General features: G+C 52.7%; 4 protein-coding genes across 4 annotated transcripts; 2 read left to right on the top strand and 2 right to left on the bottom strand.

Moving 5' to 3' along the window:
* Window positions 1–45: 45 nt before the first annotated feature.
* B0T23DRAFT_402454 (uncharacterized protein) lies at window positions 46–2,741 on the bottom strand (the record flags this gene model as incomplete). The annotated part of the gene is made up of 2 exons (XM_062838669.1): window positions 46–2,581; window positions 2,641–2,741. 2 exons carry the CDS (start codon window positions 2,739–2,741, stop codon window positions 46–48), a joined length of 2,637 nt encoding a protein of 878 aa, XP_062695570.1.
* Window positions 2,742–4,264: 1,523 nt separating this feature from the next.
* B0T23DRAFT_312449 (CTLH/CRA C-terminal to lish motif domain-containing protein) lies at window positions 4,265–5,730 on the top strand (the record flags this gene model as incomplete). Its single annotated transcript, XM_062834691.1, has 2 exons — window positions 4,265–4,409; window positions 4,469–5,730. 2 exons carry the CDS (start codon window positions 4,265–4,267, stop codon window positions 5,728–5,730), a joined length of 1,407 nt encoding a protein of 468 aa, XP_062695569.1.
* Window positions 5,731–7,439: 1,709 nt separating this feature from the next.
* Window positions 7,440–9,021, bottom strand: B0T23DRAFT_80528 (uncharacterized protein). The gene is made up of 3 exons (XM_062841819.1): window positions 8,734–9,021; window positions 8,209–8,677; window positions 7,440–8,144 (listed from the first exon to the last, which is right to left on the bottom strand). Exons 1-3 carry the CDS (start codon window positions 8,853–8,855, stop codon window positions 7,653–7,655), a joined length of 1,083 nt encoding a protein of 360 aa, XP_062695568.1. The 5' UTR covers window positions 8,856–9,021; the 3' UTR covers window positions 7,440–7,652.
* A 2,370-nt stretch (window positions 9,022–11,391) lies between these two features.
* On the top strand, window positions 11,392–13,837 carry B0T23DRAFT_374005 (uncharacterized protein). The gene is made up of 3 exons (XM_062836832.1): window positions 11,392–11,730; window positions 11,802–11,850; window positions 11,919–13,837. Exons 1-3 carry the CDS (start codon window positions 11,660–11,662, stop codon window positions 13,602–13,604), a joined length of 1,806 nt encoding a protein of 601 aa, XP_062695567.1. The 5' UTR covers window positions 11,392–11,659; the 3' UTR covers window positions 13,605–13,837.
* Window positions 13,838–18,927: the final 5,090 nt, after the last annotated feature.

Here is an 18,927-nt window from a genome sequence, read left to right as displayed (position 1 = left end):
CATGCCCTCCCCGAACAAAGTATATATATAAGGACCTTCATCTCCTCACTCCCTCTTATCACCCTCCTCCTCCATCTTCATCGAAGTCACTCCCTGCGTGATATTTGGGCCTGTGCCAATGCCCGTCAACGTCCTCATGAACCAATGAAACCACGTCTCCGTCTCCAGTACGTTCTTCAACTCCTCCGCCCGTCTCTCCACGTCTGCCACCTGCGCCTCAAATCTCTCTACCCCATCCTCAACATCCTGTACCTTGTCCACGAGCGCGCCAATCTCGTACTCCAGCTTGGCTACCAGAACCTCCACGTCTTTCACGGCCTCGTGCAGCCTATGGCGCTCCTCGCCCACAATCTCCTCCCCGGAATGTCGGATGCGCTGGTACGCGTCGCTGACGTGCAGGTAGAGCGACTGTAATTCGTGCTGCTGCCGAGTAAAAGTCTCGTCTAGGCTTTCGACTGAGGACAGCTTGGAAGAGACCCAGGGCGAGAGGTCGGATTGGAGGGCCGAGAGGTGCGCATAAAGGGAGTGAGCGAGCTCGGCTTGGGTTTTGAAGAGGGTACCGTCGGAGAGGTGCTGCTGCTGGATGGCGGCTGATGTTGTCGAGGGCCCTTCAAGGGATGAGATAAGGTTGCTGATGTCGTAGACTTCGTCCCACCCTAGCACAGCATCCTCGGCTGCGCTGAAGGAGAGGCGGCGAGGATATTTGGCTTCATTGGAAGGCTGGTTGAGGATGAGCCTGGGACTAAAGCCGTGGATGCTGTGGCGGCGATGGAGTAAGGATATGGGGAGGTTTGTGGTTCGCTCGAGGGCCTGGATGGGCCCTAGAAGCTCGTTGGGATCTGGGACCGAGTTGGTGATGGGAGCATCGAGACTTTTGGCCTTCTCTGCGACCCCGGGCTCTGATCTTGTGATACCAGCTTCTCTGCGATGTGAGCCTGATGACTGTCTAATAATCGAAGGAGCTCCGGCTGTGGTGCTGGCAATCGATAGTGCTGGTGTAGATTCGTTGAGGTCCCTTTCCTTGATTCCTCTCAAGTACTCCTCTGGTCTCGAACGCCATGTGAATACCCGTCCAACCGCCACTGGACTTGTCAGAGCAGTAGATGTCTGCGCCAAGCTTGCTATACTTGGGGCTAGACTCATTGCTGCCGCCGTATTGGGAGTATCGTCTCTAGATGGGCGGTTGACGTGGCTTCGTAAACCCGTACCGACAGCATCTCTGATACGGCCCAGTCCTGAGCGGGCATCGCTCACCTTTCCAGCCACACTCTTGAAGACCGTTTTGCGCAAAGCGTCTTTATCGGCAGGAATATCCGTGGTACTAGCTGCTGAGGCTGTCGGTGCTGAGTATGAACCCATTAACTCCTCTGTCGCTTTTTTGACTTCCTGTTCCTCGTCTATGAGCATCGACTGGGCCCTTCGACTTCCTGCCTGTGATAATACATCATCTTTAACATCTTTCCCGCCAAATGGAGGTATCATATGTCCGTAATCGTTGAGCGTCCTCCTCAGTTTGCCATGCCACAGCCACTTCGGTCGCTCGCCTGTTGTCAAGTTGATAAACTTGTCCAGATCTAGGGTTTCGATATCTCCAATGTTCCCTTTGTCTTTTCCTCCCACCATACCTATCACCAGCTCACCTCTCTTGCCTCCTATTTCTGCAACAGTGGACTTGACGGCCTTTTGTACACCCCAACCCTCTCCTGCGGCGGCCTTGGCGGTTAACTGGTGAAGCTTGAGAAGGGTTTGCCGGTCGAGGCGTCGTGTTCTTTCGAGTTTCTGCGATTTTTGGAACGCTCCGATACCCCTTTTCGTGCAGTCAACATCAAAGACATCCTTGGAAACTGGAGCATTGCAATAGCTGAGTCGGTTCCTGGCGCCTATCAGGGTTCCCAACAGAGCAGCAACCGTAGTTGGCCCCAAGATTCCATCTGTCGGTTCAACGTTAAAGTACTCGGATCCGATATCTGTCCACCAATTGTTGATGGCTGCTTCCGTGACGTCACAAAGGAGCCCGTCAATGTACACCTGGTCGAGCAGGCCAAAGATAAATAATGCCACCTGGCATAGCTTGACCAATTCGACCACGGCGTCCTGAAAGGAGATTTTCTCGGATATCTTGTACAGCTGAGTGAACTTGGCCTGGGTGGCGGGCGTGGGGTCTGATAACGTGAGACCTGAGCGTCCCGAACATCCCAAGCGCTTCAGGTTCTCGTTGACAATGAAGACGCGCAGATTGTGGCGCAAGTCACCGTCGGGAACGGGTATAACAGTTAAGGCGGACGGGAAACTGCTGAGATTAGTGACCATGAGCTCACCCAACTCTGTCTCTTTTGGCCTAGCATGGTGCTGCTGTATTGCTTTAAAGTAGGCTTCCAGTCGTTGGGACCAGCCCTTGTCTTCCTTTGTTACTTCCAGGACGCCGACGACTATCGAGTGTTTCGGATCACCTGTATAGGTAACGATGGCCAAAGCGGGTGATCGCCGGGAGCAGGCCCATTGTTCGACCAAGTATAACTCGTAGCCATGGAGGACACAGCTAGTCTCGACAACTGTGACGGCAGGATCCTCTCCAAGATATCTGAGCCTTGTTAGAAGCGCGTCGATGGTTCAGGGGCATGTATGTATTGGGGTACGTACTTGAGCGCAACGGGATCCGGGAGCACTACCCGACGGCGTTCCGGAGGCGAAGACGCAGACGGCGACGGATCTTTGGTAACAGGGGCAGCAGTCGGGGCCATGGAGGAAGACACAATCGTGTCGAACACAGCTGGTTGGGACGGTAAGATGGCATTTCGATGGGAGTTTGTCCTGGCCAAGCCAAGCTCTTCTTGTCGAGCATCAAGGGCAGCTTCGGGAAAAGGCATCGGTAGTGACATGGCCGCGTAGGCGATCGCTGGGGTTTCGATCGGGGTCGTGGGATTCCCCCTGGTTTACAGCCTAGCTCCCGGCCTGGGTCCAACTCTGGGTCCTTGGGGGATGTCCAACTCTGCGTGTCAACACGGGCGGTGGACCATGTGTACAGGCGCCAATCGTGGATGGACTACACGAGTTTCATCGTGGAGCCAGGATTTCCTTGCCGTCTTGTTGGAGGGAACGGCTTGGTTCTTGGCTGTTGGGGGGGCGGTGAGGGCTCCGTTGTCTTTCACAATCTCGTCCGATGGGTGATGAATGTGCGCGAACAGCCATGCTCTCCTTCTTTTCAACAGCACAGCTGATGATGGCAGCCACTCCCGGATGGTGATCCAGATACAACTTTGTTGGAAGTATGTAGGTAAGTATTGACAAGCAGGTGGTGCACACACTACAAGTAAAGGTGGCATGTGATGCGATCACGGCATTGGTAAATCGAGGAGACATTGTTGTAAGTAAAGGGATCCATGCCATCCAGACGTGCCTGCCTGGCAGTGCAAAGGGCGAAGAAGCTTCCATCAGATGTTCCCTGAATTCCAGGGCTCTTCTCCCCTTCAAAGCTGTAAGTCCCGAGCATCACCTACCTTACTGCCCTGCAATCCCTAACTCAACCTAAAGGCCCCCTGCCAAGAGCCGGGCTTCCATCCGTCTTGAAGTTTCCATCTTTCCTTTGTTAGGTAGGAGTTGCATGCTTCCAATTTCGTGTTGCGAGTTCCTCAACATTCGACTTCAGATGTCGAAGTACCAATCGCAGATAGGTAGGTAGGTACCTCTAGCCATACACACATGACCTAGAGGTAGTGTAGTTCTAGAGCTACCTAGCCACTGTCCTTGTCCACTACAGCGGGACCTCTACCCTTCCCTTATACCTAGAGGTAGTGTATGTAGAGGTATCGGGCTAGTATGGTGGGGTAGTGCTACCTCTACAGGTATGTAGGTACCTACCTAACCAACCTACGCACGGTTAACGAAACGTCACTACCTAGCTGTGGGGCACGGCACTTGCACTATTGTAAGTGACACTGCATACACCTACATACCTACCTGCTGATTGATGACCAAAACTCAGTAAAAGAGGCGCGTGCCTTACAATCCAAGTACGGCCATCGACGACACTCTTCCAATCCTCCACTTTATCTTTGAATCAAACACCGGACTATCTTCTATACTATACGTTCATTATTCCCATCTTAACCACGTCCCCTACCCATGCCACACAGTTCCGAACTTTGATCTCGCCACCTTCCGCGTAGATGATGCACATTTCCCCCTCACTTGGCCTAGATTAACTCCGGTCTGACCAGCTTTCCTTTTCCATACCATCACAGCAACGCACACGAGTCTAGATAACATGACGGCACAAACAACAGCCATGGAGGCTCTTCAGAAGGAACTGGACCGGCTCAACCGGGCACCAGGTCTGTCCGCGACAGAAGACAGGGTCGACAAGATTATTGAAATGCTCACCTCGGTGAAGGACCAAATTGTTCAAAGTGGTACGTATGCTCAGCACTAGTCAAACACTCATGGGAGAGTAACACTGACGGAGACACAGGCATGGACACACACGTAGCCAGCATGTCCATCACGAGAATTCAGAACCCCATCAAATCAACCTTTGAAAAAATAAACGACGATCTCAAAGGCGTGACAGCAACTCAGAGGAAGCTGGGCAAGACGCTGGACAAGCACTTTCCTCTCAAGGACCTACCCTCAACACATGACGCTATGGCTGACCAGGAATCCTTGATAAATCGTGCCATTTCTATGCATTTGCTGCGCGAGGGACAGTTCTCGGTAGCCTCAACTTTCATAGAGGAAACGGGGGACGCGGCAACTCTTGAAAACGTCAACGCGGTAGGCGAGGGTCAAGATCAGGTGAGCGCGAGCGATAACTATGATGACGAGCCAATGGATGAAGACAGGGATGATGATGATGATGATGACGAAGACGACGACGATGACGACGACGACGAAGACGAGTACATGAGCCCCCTCGAAGGCGCTGCCACAGGTTTGGGCTTCAGACAGCTCCAGAACCTCTCATCCCTCCAATCCCACGAACTCGAAGCGAAATTCTCCCAGATGTACACCATCCTACAAGACATCAAGTCCCGGAACCTGCTCTCGGCAATAGAATGGGCCCGGAGCAACTCGGGCGAGCTCGAAGCCCGCGGCAGCAACCTCGAGTTCGAACTGAGCAGGCTGCAATACGTCTGGCTCTTCAAGGGTCCCCGTGTCAACGGCCTGCCCGACAACGAGCTCAACGGCACAGCAGGAGCACTCTTGTACGCCCAACAAAATTTCTGGCGGTTCGGCAACCGCTACATCGGCGAGATCCAACAGCTCGCCAACGCGCAGATCTACGCTCGCAACCTTTCCGAGTCGCCCTACAGGCACATCTTCTCCACGGAAACCGCCTTTGCGGACGTGGCCTCGTCCTTTACGCGCGAGTTCTGCAGCCTCTTGGGCTTGTCAGCCGAATCCCCCTTATACGTCGCCGTAACAGCCGGCGCGCTGGCTCTTCCACTCCTAATCAAGTACCAACAAGCCACCCGAGCCAAGGGAACCGAGTGGACAACCACAAACGAGCTAGCCTTCGAAACTCCGCTCCCCGAACGCATGCTCTATCATTCCATCTTTGTTTGTCCCGTCTCCAAGGAGCAGACCACCGAACAAAACCCGCCCATGATGATACCTTGCGGACACGTGCTGGCCAAGGAGACGTTGCAGAGGCTGCTGAAGGGAACGCGCTTCAAATGTCCGTATTGTCCGGCCGAGGGGTTGGAGAAAGATGCCAGGCGCATCATGATTTAGGGAGGCCATTATGTCGATTTGTCTCGAACTCGGGAGCAGTGGACGGGGACGGGGAGTAGTAGTAGTACTAGTAGAAATAGTATTTCTGGGGGCGCCACACCTCCGGGTAGCATGAATTTGGATTTCCTCCAGAGAGCTCCACGACGACGACGGCCCTTGTCTGACGGCCTCACGTTTGTTGGTAGGCAGGCCCGGTTGGGTGAGAATGGGAGGCCAAGGCTGGCCGAAAGTGCCTCCTCGCAAGCTCGTCGTCGGCGGTTTCAACCTGTGCGTCCATCTCGATCCCATACAAGCTGAGGAGAGCTTCCCCAACACTTTGCATCCCGCTATTGTCACCATCGTGGTATGATGGTTGTAGTAAAGAGCTTTCTTTTCTTTCTTTTTCTTTTTTAGGACCTAGTTTTGGTTTTCTTCACATCTTCAACTGAGTTTTCTTTTTTCTTTTCTTTTTGTCTTGTTTTTTTCACATGCAGCACTGAACAGCGGAGGGGGGTATGACAGTTTATTGCTATTGACGAGATGGATGGGTCTACTTAGACAGAATCTCAACACGCACACGCACACGCACACGCACACGCACATACGCATTACTATCGTCACAGATTTGTTTACGTCGTGAAAGATGGCGTTGCTAGATTTCCAGGATACCATCAAGGCTGCGCTGGTATGGGATCAATAGGGTACATACAGGTACTCTCTCATACGTCCCGGATTTGGTGGCTTAGGAAAGCGAACTACGTATTATACCAAACAACTGAAATGAGCAAGCGCATGATCCATTGAATCCAAGCAGACAGCACAGCCCTTTAGGTCGTAAGTAGTATCTACTCGACCCTTATGCCACTCCTCTTGACCATGTGTCGTGGGCTGCCAGTGTTGTGCGTGAGGGTTGTGATGGTACAAACTTCAGCACCTGTCAGCTCCTTATGTTACCATATGGGGGTGAGGGGTTCTTAGTTTTCATCCTATCATCTGTCATTAAACATACGAACCTTTTCCCACCCATGTGCATTCTAGCTTCTTACTTCTCCATATTTGATGTCTCATTAGTTTCTTCGAGCCTTTTGACGCATCAGGTTCTGATTTTACGTGCTGTGCCAGCGGTTATGTCTCAAAATTGGGGGTCACATAGGAACAACATCTGAAACAGCATATGGACAAAGCGGTATGCAACGAGCATGGGAGCAAATGTAGCCCATATCAATGGATGGTTTAGGTATCTTATGCATATAGTACACTAACTAGAAGCGATGCCATCGTCTTTCAATGACGTGGGAATCACCCTTGGCAAGGACCAAAATAGGATACCTCGTGACTTTTGTGCAATCTGTAACCCAGAAATCATTTGCAAAGGGCGTAAACCGCCCTTTCCTCCCCCATTGGCCATTTACCCTCAATATGATGGAAGGTTTGCAACTGTAAAACGCCTCTGCTTCATTTTCCCTAGAAGCATTTGCAAACAGATCACGCACACCATTCTAGGCTCGTGTGAATAAGACATCGAAGAAAAGAACAGTTAACGAAAAGAAAGGGGGGGAGGGGGGAAACATGAAATATATAAAAAAAAAAGTTAGGATGTGCGTTATCCATCCCAGGTATCCGCCAAAACAATAATAAATCCTCTTGAGATCAAAAACTCTCCAGAGACGCGCGCAAATGACCTTTATTTCCCTCCCTCTCCAACTATGCGCATTCATATCATGCCATATGGTGTTCCTTCACACCTTCCCCTCCTTTAATTTGGTCGTAAATGTCATCAATTGGCAATGGTCATGTCAGATAATCCTGCTCTGACGGAAACTCTTTCGCCGCTCGCGAAACGCATCCAAAAGATCTTCAAAAAAGTCCACAACCAACTTTTATGCTTCCTTTGTCGCGTCTTGCTCGTCTCGTTCTTTATCCTCTATTTCCGCCTCCCCCACTCAGTCGATTGTCATCCGGGTCGTCAGTTTGGGTTTCTGATCCGTCATCTGGAATGAGTTTATGTCATCCTTTTCCGGGTCCCTACCCTGGGGCTTGACCAAGTGCGTCTTGAGTCCATTGCCAAAGTTGCTCGTGCAGATGAACGCGTTGGCGATGGTGATGAGAATCAGGAGGATGGTCATAACAGCGAACGCGGTAAGGGAGCGCTTAACGGGCGTGTAATGCCAGCCATGACTTTTCGAGTAAATGCGGACAAGCTTGAACAAGAAATAGGCAAGACCACCAAAGAAGAGCAGAATAACTGCGTACATTCCAACGCGGTTTTCGCGCTGCGTGAAGAAGGCGGCGCAAAGCAGGATGATAATGGTGACGGGAATCGCGGCAGCGGTAAGGCCGAGTTCGATGCTTGTCTTGCCGGTTACAACAACCAGGAACTGAATTGTGAAGCCCAGGAAGAAGAAGAAATCAAACTTGAGCAATGCGATAAAAATCTGGCAATGGGTTGTTAACAACTGATGGACTCCTTTTTGGCGGCAGGGAAGATCTGGCACAAACCTGATAGTGAAGAAATCGCTTCTTCATGCGATAATCGGCACCAATCTGCTTCAAGATATCCCACGCAAACTCCTGATAAAGTTGCCAGGCGCACGCGCTCATAGCAACAGTGGCGACGCCAATGACAGGGGGGATGGTATAAAGGAAGGGCGCGCAGGCGTGCCATACCGCTTCATGGACTTCAAGAGGCCGAAAAATACCGGCCAATTGGAGCTTACTAATCGATCTATCAATTTGATCGATCTGAAGAATCGTATAGACAAAGAGCGCGAGGTTGGCGATGCATAGCCCAATGATCTGAATGGTGTTCTTCCAGCGCAAGGCATCCCACGTGAGAAACAGGACGTAGAGGAAACCGAAGATGAACAAGGCCAAGAACGTCGGTATCGTCATGTACTGCGCATCGCGTTCCTCATTTTCGCCAGTCGTGTAGTCCTCAAGGCTGTCCTGAAATCTGCCGAAGATATATCTGTTGGCGGTTAGTTTCCAGTCACGAGACGATCGAAGGAACCCAATGCCACTCACGATTCGAACGTCACACCAATAATAGCCTGTAGAGCGACAATGGCGAAAAAAAACTTTGCCCATCTAGACTCGAGAAAGTCAAAGACGCCCTTCTTGGGGCGTGAAGCGATGTTCTGAGCCATGAGGGTATCGCGGTATTGAGCTGCGTTATCCGATGCGTCGAAACTAAGGATTGGGTGCGAACCGGCCAAATAGGACCGGCGGATCTCTAGGCGGCTAGCCAGGACGGGCGGTTCTGACGACTCCCCGTACAGGAGCCGGACGGCGTGGACCAAAAATCCGTGGAGGGGGGTAAATTTGAAAGGTCGAGTAGATGCTGTTGTGCGCAGCAAGTCGGGTTATGTCGAAAAGGGATAAAGTGTATCGTCGGGAACGGTTCAGCGGGGAAGACCAAACCTAAGTGGCTTCTTTGTCGTCGGTCGACGCGGGACAAATGTTGCGGAGGCTCGGCGACGATGCGACAGGCGGGTGCGCCTCAACCGGTGTTGCTCAGGGCGAGACGATTTGACAAACGAATGAAAAGACGCAGATGTCGACAACGGAATGGGTTGCCGTCACTTTGTCAGGGGAATCGTGCTTCGCAGGTTGGAGGCCGTGGCCGTTCTGAAACACGAGGAGGAGTTGAGTTGTGTTCGAAGGTGACAGGGAGTTCGTTTCCAAGTTGCGCCTGAGATTCCTTCTAAAGGGCGGATTGTCCCGTAGGGGTGGTTTAAGGCCGAGCTATACCCAACCAGGCGACGTGCGAGGCCAACGTGGTAGGGGGCCTTGGGGAGGCAAGGGGGGGCATCAGCCGGGCCGGCGGATTGTCGAGTCGAGACGTTGAGCTGGCGCGTCGGGTGAAAATCAGAATCTCCCGTCGAGCGTTTTTGAGGACAGGCAGGACTGGAGTGAGCGGTCGAGTGTGGACGGGGAAGGGATCGCGTGACAAGGAAAGAAATGAAGAAACGAAGGACTATCGATCAAAGAGGAGAAACGAGTGACTAGGTGTAGGTAGGTGGGATGACGGATATTATTGTACACTACACACTGCGTGTAAGACTGCTGTTGGAGGTGGGTACACGTGTATGGCTAAGGAAACGCTCCATCACGGACTAGAAATCCGGGGTCTCGTTCTTTTTCGCCCGGCAGTGCATGCAGGAGCCAGCCCACAGGGTTTGTGGACACCTGCCAGGGCCACCAAGGATGTGCTCTTATTGAGTACCTGGGCTCTGGGCTAGAGGTAGTGTCGGATATGGGAACAGTGTGTGGCAGACGGCGGCGGGATTGGGTGCCAGTGTCAGACAGGAAGGAACTAAAGCTTGACCTCTAAGCCAGGAGAACCTCTCGTAGCGATGAAGGAGAGCCACCATTCAGCCAGGGGCCTTCTTTTCTTCTTTTTGTCGTGCAATGCAATGAGCCCTTCCTCGCACTAGCGGCCGCGGCGCATCCACATGTTGTACATACAAGTCCGAAGTCTGAATGCACATCAGCCTCTCTGTCACCACCATGCCCGCAAGAGGTACATTATAGGTAGAATTGGAACAATTCTCAAGAATGCCTCAGCTGCGCTCGGGGCAGTGCCTTGCCAAGCCGGGGTTAATCTCGTTAAGGGCTCGCTGAAAAGCTTGCTGAACGCGCTAACACGAGACATTGGGTTTGCACGGCAGGCTCGTCCCGTCTTGCCAAAAGGGTCATTGAACTTGTCCGACTCCTTTGAATGTATGGAGTGACGCGGTAGAGGTACGAAGCAGTGCGCTTAGCGAGCAAATCTGTCCAAGATCACGACTTGTCAAGATGCCTAGAACTAAGCTGGAGTCTCCAACGACACTCCGCCTGGGAATCATGCATATACAGTGAACCCAACGAATGCGACGAAGGAGGTGAACATTGATTGATAGGTACACAAGCTACCGAACATTCTATCCCGCCTAGGCTCTCTCTGTCTCGCAGAGCAACACCAAAATCCGAGCCCCTAACAAAGGCCACCAAGGCCCCACCGCATTCCTTCCCCTTTTTTGACTCGTGAGGAGGGTTGCTGAGCCACTTTGTCCCACACCTTCATGCAGCCCGATGACGATGGAGTGCAGTAATTGAGCCGAGCCAGCCTTCTCCCGGCCCTAGTGTACAAGTTATACTGTCCGTCATTGCGTTGGCGGCTCCATCTCGATGCTATTTTGGATGTTAATGTTGCTCTGGTCGATGGTAGGTGGTCGTTGAATCCGGTAAAGGATGGACGATCTATCAGGACGTTGGACGCACACTTCCAACTCACCTATGTCTGATGAGTTGGTGGCAGCGAGCAATGCCATAGGTCCCCAGCCGCACTTTGGTCACTTCGGCGCCCATAATGTACCTATAACGTACCCAAGAGATGCCATAGCGGAGACGCCGAACCATGAGCCTCGGAGGCGTAGCAGCCATGCCGCCAAGGCTATGTCTTCATTACTACATAGGGCATTTTTGGGACGCACAGAGAGATCTGGAATCTAAAGATGACATTCGAACTGGCAAAGAGTCAATACAATAGCATCCAAATACGTACTATGGTAGTAACTGAAGTACTAAGCAGCAGCTTGCACAGTGCCAACATGAGACTTTGTGGGCAAACTGAAGTTGAGACTTTGAACATGGGCCACTCCCGCTCGTTCTCTCTCGATGCTCATAGAACTTATCCATATGCTTGCTCAACAGCCGGTAACAAATCATTGTGCAGAACAAAACAGTCCAACCCAATATGTACCAGGAAGTTTCGTAAGGTGGTAGAGGGCCCGAGGAACTAAAGTCATGACAGTGGCACGATTGGTACAACCGCTGCAATGGTACCGGTTCCACTTACACGGTGCGGCCAAGCTCCACTGCAGTTCGCGTCGCCTGGCAACCGCAATTCCCTTGTCACCTTGACATTTCATCCACGACGGACCAAAACACGCCTTCGAAGAACGACATCATGTCCGAGATGGATGCTGAAGTCGCCAACGACATCCTGGCCAGGGTCGCCCTGGATGGTTCTATGGACTAGTATGTTACTATGCTGACTGAATCTCATGTGCATCCTTGTACTGACTGACGGCCTTGTTCAATCATTTCAGTTCGTGCTGGCCCAAGTTGTTGCCCATCGTAGTCTCGCGCATCGAGAAGGCAAGCAAAAGCCACAGCTTTCATTGTCGACGGCAGCTAGCTAACCTAGCCCGTTCCCCCACCTCTAGATCGCCCACACTGAATTCCCCATCCCCGACATTCCTTCGCCCCAACCGCCCGCCCGACCTTCGTCCTCGCGCTTCCTCACCCCGCTCCCCTCCTCGTCCGACCCGATCGATACGCCGCTCAGTTCGCAAGAGACCAAGAACAAGGAGAACGATGCCCCAACGTCAGCGCCACGCCCACCTGCTGGCGACCATGTTGCTTCCTCGCCGCCCAAAGCGCCCTCGCCAAACCCCAATGCGACGACCGAGGTGTCCCAGGCACAGCAGCCAGTTCTTCCTGTCCCCGTGGCCGAAATGTTGAACGGCGTTACATCCCACCTGACTGCCAACTTCCCCGACTACCCGCCGCATACCATTCAGCGCCTCGCCGAGCTGGTCCTCAAGCCGCGCCCTCAGTACAGGAGCGTAGTAGGCTACCTGAATGCGCTTGACCGCGTTGTCCACGTCACCAGTGGAGCAAACCTATACCCATTACCGCCCGCGATCCCAGACCTGAGCGGTATGATGTCCAACGGAGGTCCTGTTTTGGACAAGGGCGCTCCCAGCCTTTCCGCGGCGAACAATATCGGATCTGACGAGGCCCTGGGCGGCGCGCTGCTTACCCCCATCCCGTGGTTGACTCGAAGAGCAAACGGCGACGGCGGTGACGACGACGGAAGCATAAGTGACGCAGGCAGCTCGTCACCCTTATCAGCCAGCGGGGCGTCCGACCCCAACACGCAGCACGAACAGCAGCAGCGAGCTCTCGCGCAGCAGTACAGCCACATCACCTTCGCCCAGAGCTCCGTGAGTCCACAGGTTCGCAAGGAGAGCACCGAGATGATTGAGGGCCCCAACGGCATGGGAAGCATAGAGACGGTATCGATCTCGGTCAACGGGATTCCCTCTATCGGAGCTGGCGGTGGCCTGCTGGGCCTCTCGCAGCAGCCACAGCGGGGCGTCACACAAGGAGAGTTGCTCAGGCAGGAACAGCGCGCGGGCGTTGTGCCCGTTAGTCAGGTTGCTGGCGGGAACAACGACAACAACACTGCCCAGGGCTACACGGCTGCTCAGACTACGCCCCTCAGCGCTGCCGCTCCTGGCGAAGGTCTTTCAGCTACTGCTACTACAGGTTCGTCCGTGGACGAAGACATTGTGATGGGTGAGAACTCGGATCATGAGGAGGAACCGGAAGAGGAGGTGCCCCATGCTCGTGGTCCGCAGGAGATCGGACCAGAGGATACCGGGCCCCAGAGCGCGAGGAGCAGCATTGTCTTGTCACATACGGGTGAAGTGGACATGAGTGCGCTTGACGTTGAGGCTGCTGTAGGTAGGAGGTTACAGTCACCACCAGCAACAGAAGCTAGTAGGAGTGCGCAAGCAGATGGCACGACGACGACGGCCACCACCGCTTCAGAGAGCGGCAGCTGCGATGCAGATAACTCAGTCCCACCAAGCCCTAAGCGAGAGGCGGAGCACGATGATTCGGAGCTCGACAGTACGCACAAGAGACAGCGAACGGAGGATAAGGCTGGCACAAACACGGCGGAGGCTAGCAGCTCGACGACAGAAGTCACAAAACCCGATAGTTCCGAAGCGGCAAAAGAGGAGGAGGTGACTGCAGCAGGAGAGGAGGAGCAAGCGGAAGGAGGGGAGCCGTCAAATCAACAGCAAGCGGAAGCTAGAGAAGAGCAACCAAAGTCTTCCTAGTATGAGAGAACGTTGACTCTGCTGGGTCCTCTCAACAGAGGAACATATCTCTTCCGAAGTCGTAGAAGATAATAGTCGACAGTAATCAGGAAGGGAAGAGGTTGGATGACACAAGCGACATGTCTGGTTTACTTGATTTGATAGTTTAGCTACCTGTATCAGCGGCATAGGACATTTGAGATATGATATATGGACTACCGAACACACACCAACACTCCGAGCCGTTCAGCGTGTTAACGGTATCCTTGTTACATGAAACCTCTTGCAAATCCGTCTGTGGCCAGTACGTAACTCATGCTAATCAATTGGATCGGCCAAATTGATCGTGAAACAAACATGGGCATTGGAATCCACATACTTGAATATGCAGTCTGAGAGAAAGGCGCCTGCTCAGTGAACAAAAATCTAGACATCATATTCTACCCTTGCCACCTGTACAGCCCAGCCCCCTGAGATGCCCTCAATATCAAACTTGGGCATTCCTACCACCAACCTCCCTTACTCCGAAATCCTCGTAATGCTCTCCCTCGTAATGACACTATTCTGATTCTCGTCCCTCTTTACCCTAAAGAAATTATCGCAGAAATCGCTACACTGCATATGCTTCAAGAACTCCTCGTCATGCGTGATCACGATCAGCTGGAAATTATTCTGTGACCGTCTTGCCTTGATGATCGCATGCAAACTCTCCGCCAGACTGCGGATATTGTCACTATCCAGATTCGTCGTCGGCTCGTCGAGCGCGATCATCCCACAATTAGCGCCAAACGACTCGGCCAGGGCAAGGCGAATGATAATGCAGGCCAGCACCTTTTGACCCGCGCTGCACCGCCCACGCATGTCCATCTCTGTGTCGCCCTTGATCATGGACACGCGGTAATTGTAAACGCGGCGCGTGTTGGTGGCGCCCGAAGCCTTCGATTCCATGACGGACCGAATCTGGATCGTGTCGATGTCGGTTCCTTGGTACGTGCTCTGCCAAAGGTCGGCGATGGTCCGGTTGATCTCCCCCATCTTGAGCGAGTGGTACTGCATGATGGCGTGGTCGAGTGCCATGCTGCCGCGCGCGAGGTCCTCGATGGCCGCTTTCGTCGTCTCGACTTTGATGTGGCTCTCTTTGTACCGGGCGCGCGCGCCCTTGAGCTCAATCTCGTACTCCTCTTCGAGCCGGTGGAACTGCTCGTCCTTGGTGGACATGGAGCCCATGAGCCGCTGGAGTTCGGCGTTGAGTTTGCCACGGTCTAATTCGAGGGAGTGCGCTTCCTCGACGAGACGTTCGTAGTCCTCTTGTGCGTTGCGGGACTCGAGCTCTTCGATTTCTTCCTCGAGAGCATCGCGCTCGCGCAGGTTCTTGCGGTATGTGAGGTTGTCGGCGAAGTTACGCCTCTTGGCGTCGCTATTATCGATCTCCTTGTTCAGCTTGTTGATCTGAATGGTGACGTCTTTCATCTCTTTCTCGAGGGTAGCGATGGTGCTCTCCAGGCTGGCAATGGTCCGCTGGTTTGAGGCAAGGTTGGCAGGGCCTCCTCGGTCGAGATAATCCTGAATTTCGCGGTTGATCATCTTGAGCTCGCTCACCGTAGTGGCGATTCCATCACGTTCCTCTGCGATCCTCTGCTCTCTGGCACGGCCCTGCTTCCGAGATTCCTCGAGCGCCGCTCTTGCGCTGGCGATTTCTGGGTCGATGCCCTCGACCTCTTTGTCAATGTCTTGCATGTTTTTGCGAAGTTCGCTCTGCTCGTCTCTGTGATTCTTAATCATGTCCTGGAGACGCTTCTTGTGTTCTAATTTCTGGACGGCCTCCGTGATTTTGTGCTTCAACTCCAATTTCTCAACCTCGAGCTGAGCGGCCAGGTCCTTCAACCGTTGTCGTTCGGCGGTTGACTTGCTCAACTTGGCTTGGGCAATTCTTACCTGCTCTGCACAGGTTGTTTGGTCATCGTTAATTTCGTCAGCACTGCGCACCTGATTGCTCGAATTCTGCTGTGCTCTCTCGATGTGTCTCTCGGAATCCGCAATATCCTTGACGGTTTGCGCAATTTTCAGTACGCTCTTGCTCAGCACATCCGCCGCATTCCGCTTCTCTTCGGCAACTTTGAAAGCGCCATCCTGGTCTTCAAGCTGTCGAACCAGTCTTTCCTTCTGAAGCGTGAGCGAATTGATTTCTTCGACCATGGACGGCAGCTCCTTACACAACCGTCCATATGTCTCGTGCTTCGTCCGCACACTTCTCAGTGTTCCAAGGTGACGTCTGTACATGGCTTGATCCTCAAGCAGCTCGTCTCTATCTCTGTCATCAATCTTATCTTGAATCCTCTTCATCAATCGCTTCATGGTTTTCTCGTCGCCAAGCGATTGCTCACAGAGATAGCATTTGTGCTTTTCCTCTGCTTTAATCTTCGCTTTTAAGAAGTATTCTTTCAAATACATATTGAGTTCCAGGTCCGTGTCGGTATCCTTCAACACTTTCTCGATCTCTTTGACAGCATCTGGATAATCATCTACCGACTCCGTCACCGGCTTATTCTGACGCGGCACCTTCTTCAGGGCTTCGAGAACGTCTTTTTTGCAGCTATCCCTTTCCTTCACGGATTTGACTTGTTGCTCACGAGCAGTGGTAAGCTTGTACTCAACCTGCTTCAGTTCTTGCTGCGTCGAATCCTTCGTCTTTCTAAGCTCAGATAGTCGGTCACTCAGCCGTCGAAGGGCTGTTTGAAAATCTGACTCGATGGTTTCCGGTGTCCAGTTTCTTCCGACAACATCGGTAAGCTGCTGATTGAATGTGTTCTTCAGAATGTCTAGTTCTCGCTTCCGTTCCGTGAGCTGCTTTTTACGGAGTTCGAGTTGTGCACGTTCGGATGCTAGGTTGGTGCATTCCACCAATTCCCGACTTAGCTTGGCCCCCTGAGCTTCTAGAGTCAAGACCTCGTTGTTCAGACTTGTGATTTGTGAATCAAGTTCTGCCACTCTATTGTCAGCTTTTGCTGCCTTGATCTTGGACTCCACCCCCTCCATCTCGGTCCGTAGTACTGCTTCCGCGCCTTCGTCAACATCGAGATTGTTCAGTTCCCCTTGAAGTTTGGTAATATCTCTCTGAAGTGTCGCGACTCGCTGTGAAGAGATCTTCCGGTCTCGAATGCGGGACGCCTTGTGGCTCTCTAGCTCCGTGATAGTGGCGGATTTTGCGTCCAGTTCGGCGGCATTGTCGCGTTGTAGACGTTCCAGGTCTCGTTTTGTGTCTTGAAGCATTTTCTGGATGCGTTCGTAAAATGCATTGATCTCCTGGTCATCCAAGTCACTGTCATAACCACGAATCTCGTGTTTTTCAGCTGCTTCTCGGATCATCTGACGTTGCGAAACGAGTTGACGGTCATATTTGTCCTTGTCAGACTGATGCTTTCCCTGCTCCTCCGCCTTAGCGGTATGCTTGGCTCGGGCGGTTTTGAGCTCCGTCTGTAGGGTGCCAAATTGGGCCACCTTCTGATCTCGGTCGCTGTTCATTCGCTTAACAGTTTGTTCGTACTGGCTGAGAACGTCACGAAGATATTCATCAGACTCTGTGCTCTCCTCGATGCGTTCGCGCAACTCTGCGATGGCATCCTTTTTGTATTCGAGTTTCTCCTGTTTAGTCTGCAGCTCGTTGACGATCTTGAGGAAACTGTTGGCCTGCTCCCATTTTTGCTTAATTCGAACATCCTCATCCTCGATTTGTTTTTGCAGTTCGGTGCACTTATCGCGATCCTCTTGTATCTCGCGAATAAGCTTACTCATCTCTCTGTCGACTTTGTCCGCCCTCTCCTTGTTCTCCTTATCTTGAGCCTCTTGCACCTTGAGTAGTCGAAGGTCTTCGCCCTTGGTCTTTCGAAGAATTTTGAGGTTGTCGATGACTTTGCCGTACTTTTGGGCCTCAAAGATTTCGTCGAACCTCTCTTTCAGTTTAGCCGGCTGGCTCATGGGCCAGAGGGACTCGTCCTGATGGCAAAAGATAACCGCATCTAGGACAGCTGGTGAAACACCCAGCTTCTCGGGAACGAGCTTGTTGAGATCCACTACTCTGGTAGACAATACTTGGCGATCGCCATTGGCTCGTAACAGGAGACTTCCTTCGAGGGTCTTTTGTTTACTTGAGGTCTTCGTGACGGCCAACTGCACGTTTCGAGTCACGACGAAGGATTCACCAACAGTGGAGCGGAAGGAAAGCTTGATCTGAGCTTGTACATCTTTCTCGCCAACGAGCTACAACATGTCGCCGTTTAGCCAAAGTCTTCCTACAGCCAGGGACAGTCGACAGTGGCACTCACGTTAGGGTCGTGGATGAAAGCCCCGCTTTTACTGTTGGGCGGAAGCTCGCCAGTAGTAGCGTATTTGAGACATTCGATAATGGTGGTCTTGCCCGAGCCATTGTAACCGACGATGAGGGTTAATGGGGTGTTGAAAGCGATGGCCTCTGGGTGACGTGGCCCAAAGGAGCGCACGCCCAAGATGGACATTTTCTCGAGCTTGGACATGTTGGGCAATCTCTCAACGGATGGGTCTGCTGGACAGGGCCGCTGTGAGGGAGCTCATGCGGCGTGCCTCGCCTTTTTCGATGGACGTCCTCCGAGTGAGGTTCGTGAGGTCCCTTCGACGATAAAAGTAGGTAGGGAATGAAGTCGCGAACTTGTCGATATTGGACGCGTTGCAGTCGCGGGTTTGCGGCGTCTGATGGAGCATGGGACCAGGCAGCGGTAACACGAACTGCACGTATTCACGGGATCGAGTCTGCCAACTATCTGCCTGCCTCTGGCTACAACCTTCCTCGCAGCTGCCAGGCGAACCGATGTTGCTGCAAAAACATGCTCTGCCAAGCCGCCAAGCGATCGGTTGCCGAAAGCAGATGAAGCCGATGACTGCCGAGAGCTGCCAAGCCTTGGCAAGTGCGCGTACAAATGGAGGGAATGGCTCTAGCTCTGCACTAATGTATCTGGGAGAAGGGAATCTCCGCCGCTCTGCAAGGAGACATGAGTGGCTCCACCAGTGACCGCCGCTGCGCGTGTTTTCCTTTTTCCATTTACATTTTTGCCCAGTGAGAGGGTCGAAAAGGGCAAGTCAAACAAGGGTCCGGACCTTTTTGTCCGGCTGTGGACGCAAAACGGCACAGTGAAGCAGAAAAACTCCACTTAAATGGATGTTTTGGATGTCAGTTGTCCAGAAGCGTTTTGATATTCTGGACAATCGCTTCGGCATTTTGGCAGCGGTCTTCAAGAGTCCCTAACCATTGCAGACGGTGGCTCTCCCGAGCCGCCGAGCGTGCTCGCGAGGTGTTTTGTTTGGACGCTACTCC

Source organism: Neurospora hispaniola (genome assembly GCF_033458365.1).
Source record: "Neurospora hispaniola strain FGSC 10403 chromosome Unknown B0T23scaffold_2, whole genome shotgun sequence".
NCBI classification, from domain to species: Eukaryota; Fungi; Ascomycota; class Sordariomycetes; order Sordariales; family Sordariaceae; genus Neurospora; species Neurospora hispaniola.
Note: the sequence above shows the minus strand (reverse complement) of the source record. Positions and strands in the feature narration are given on the sequence as shown.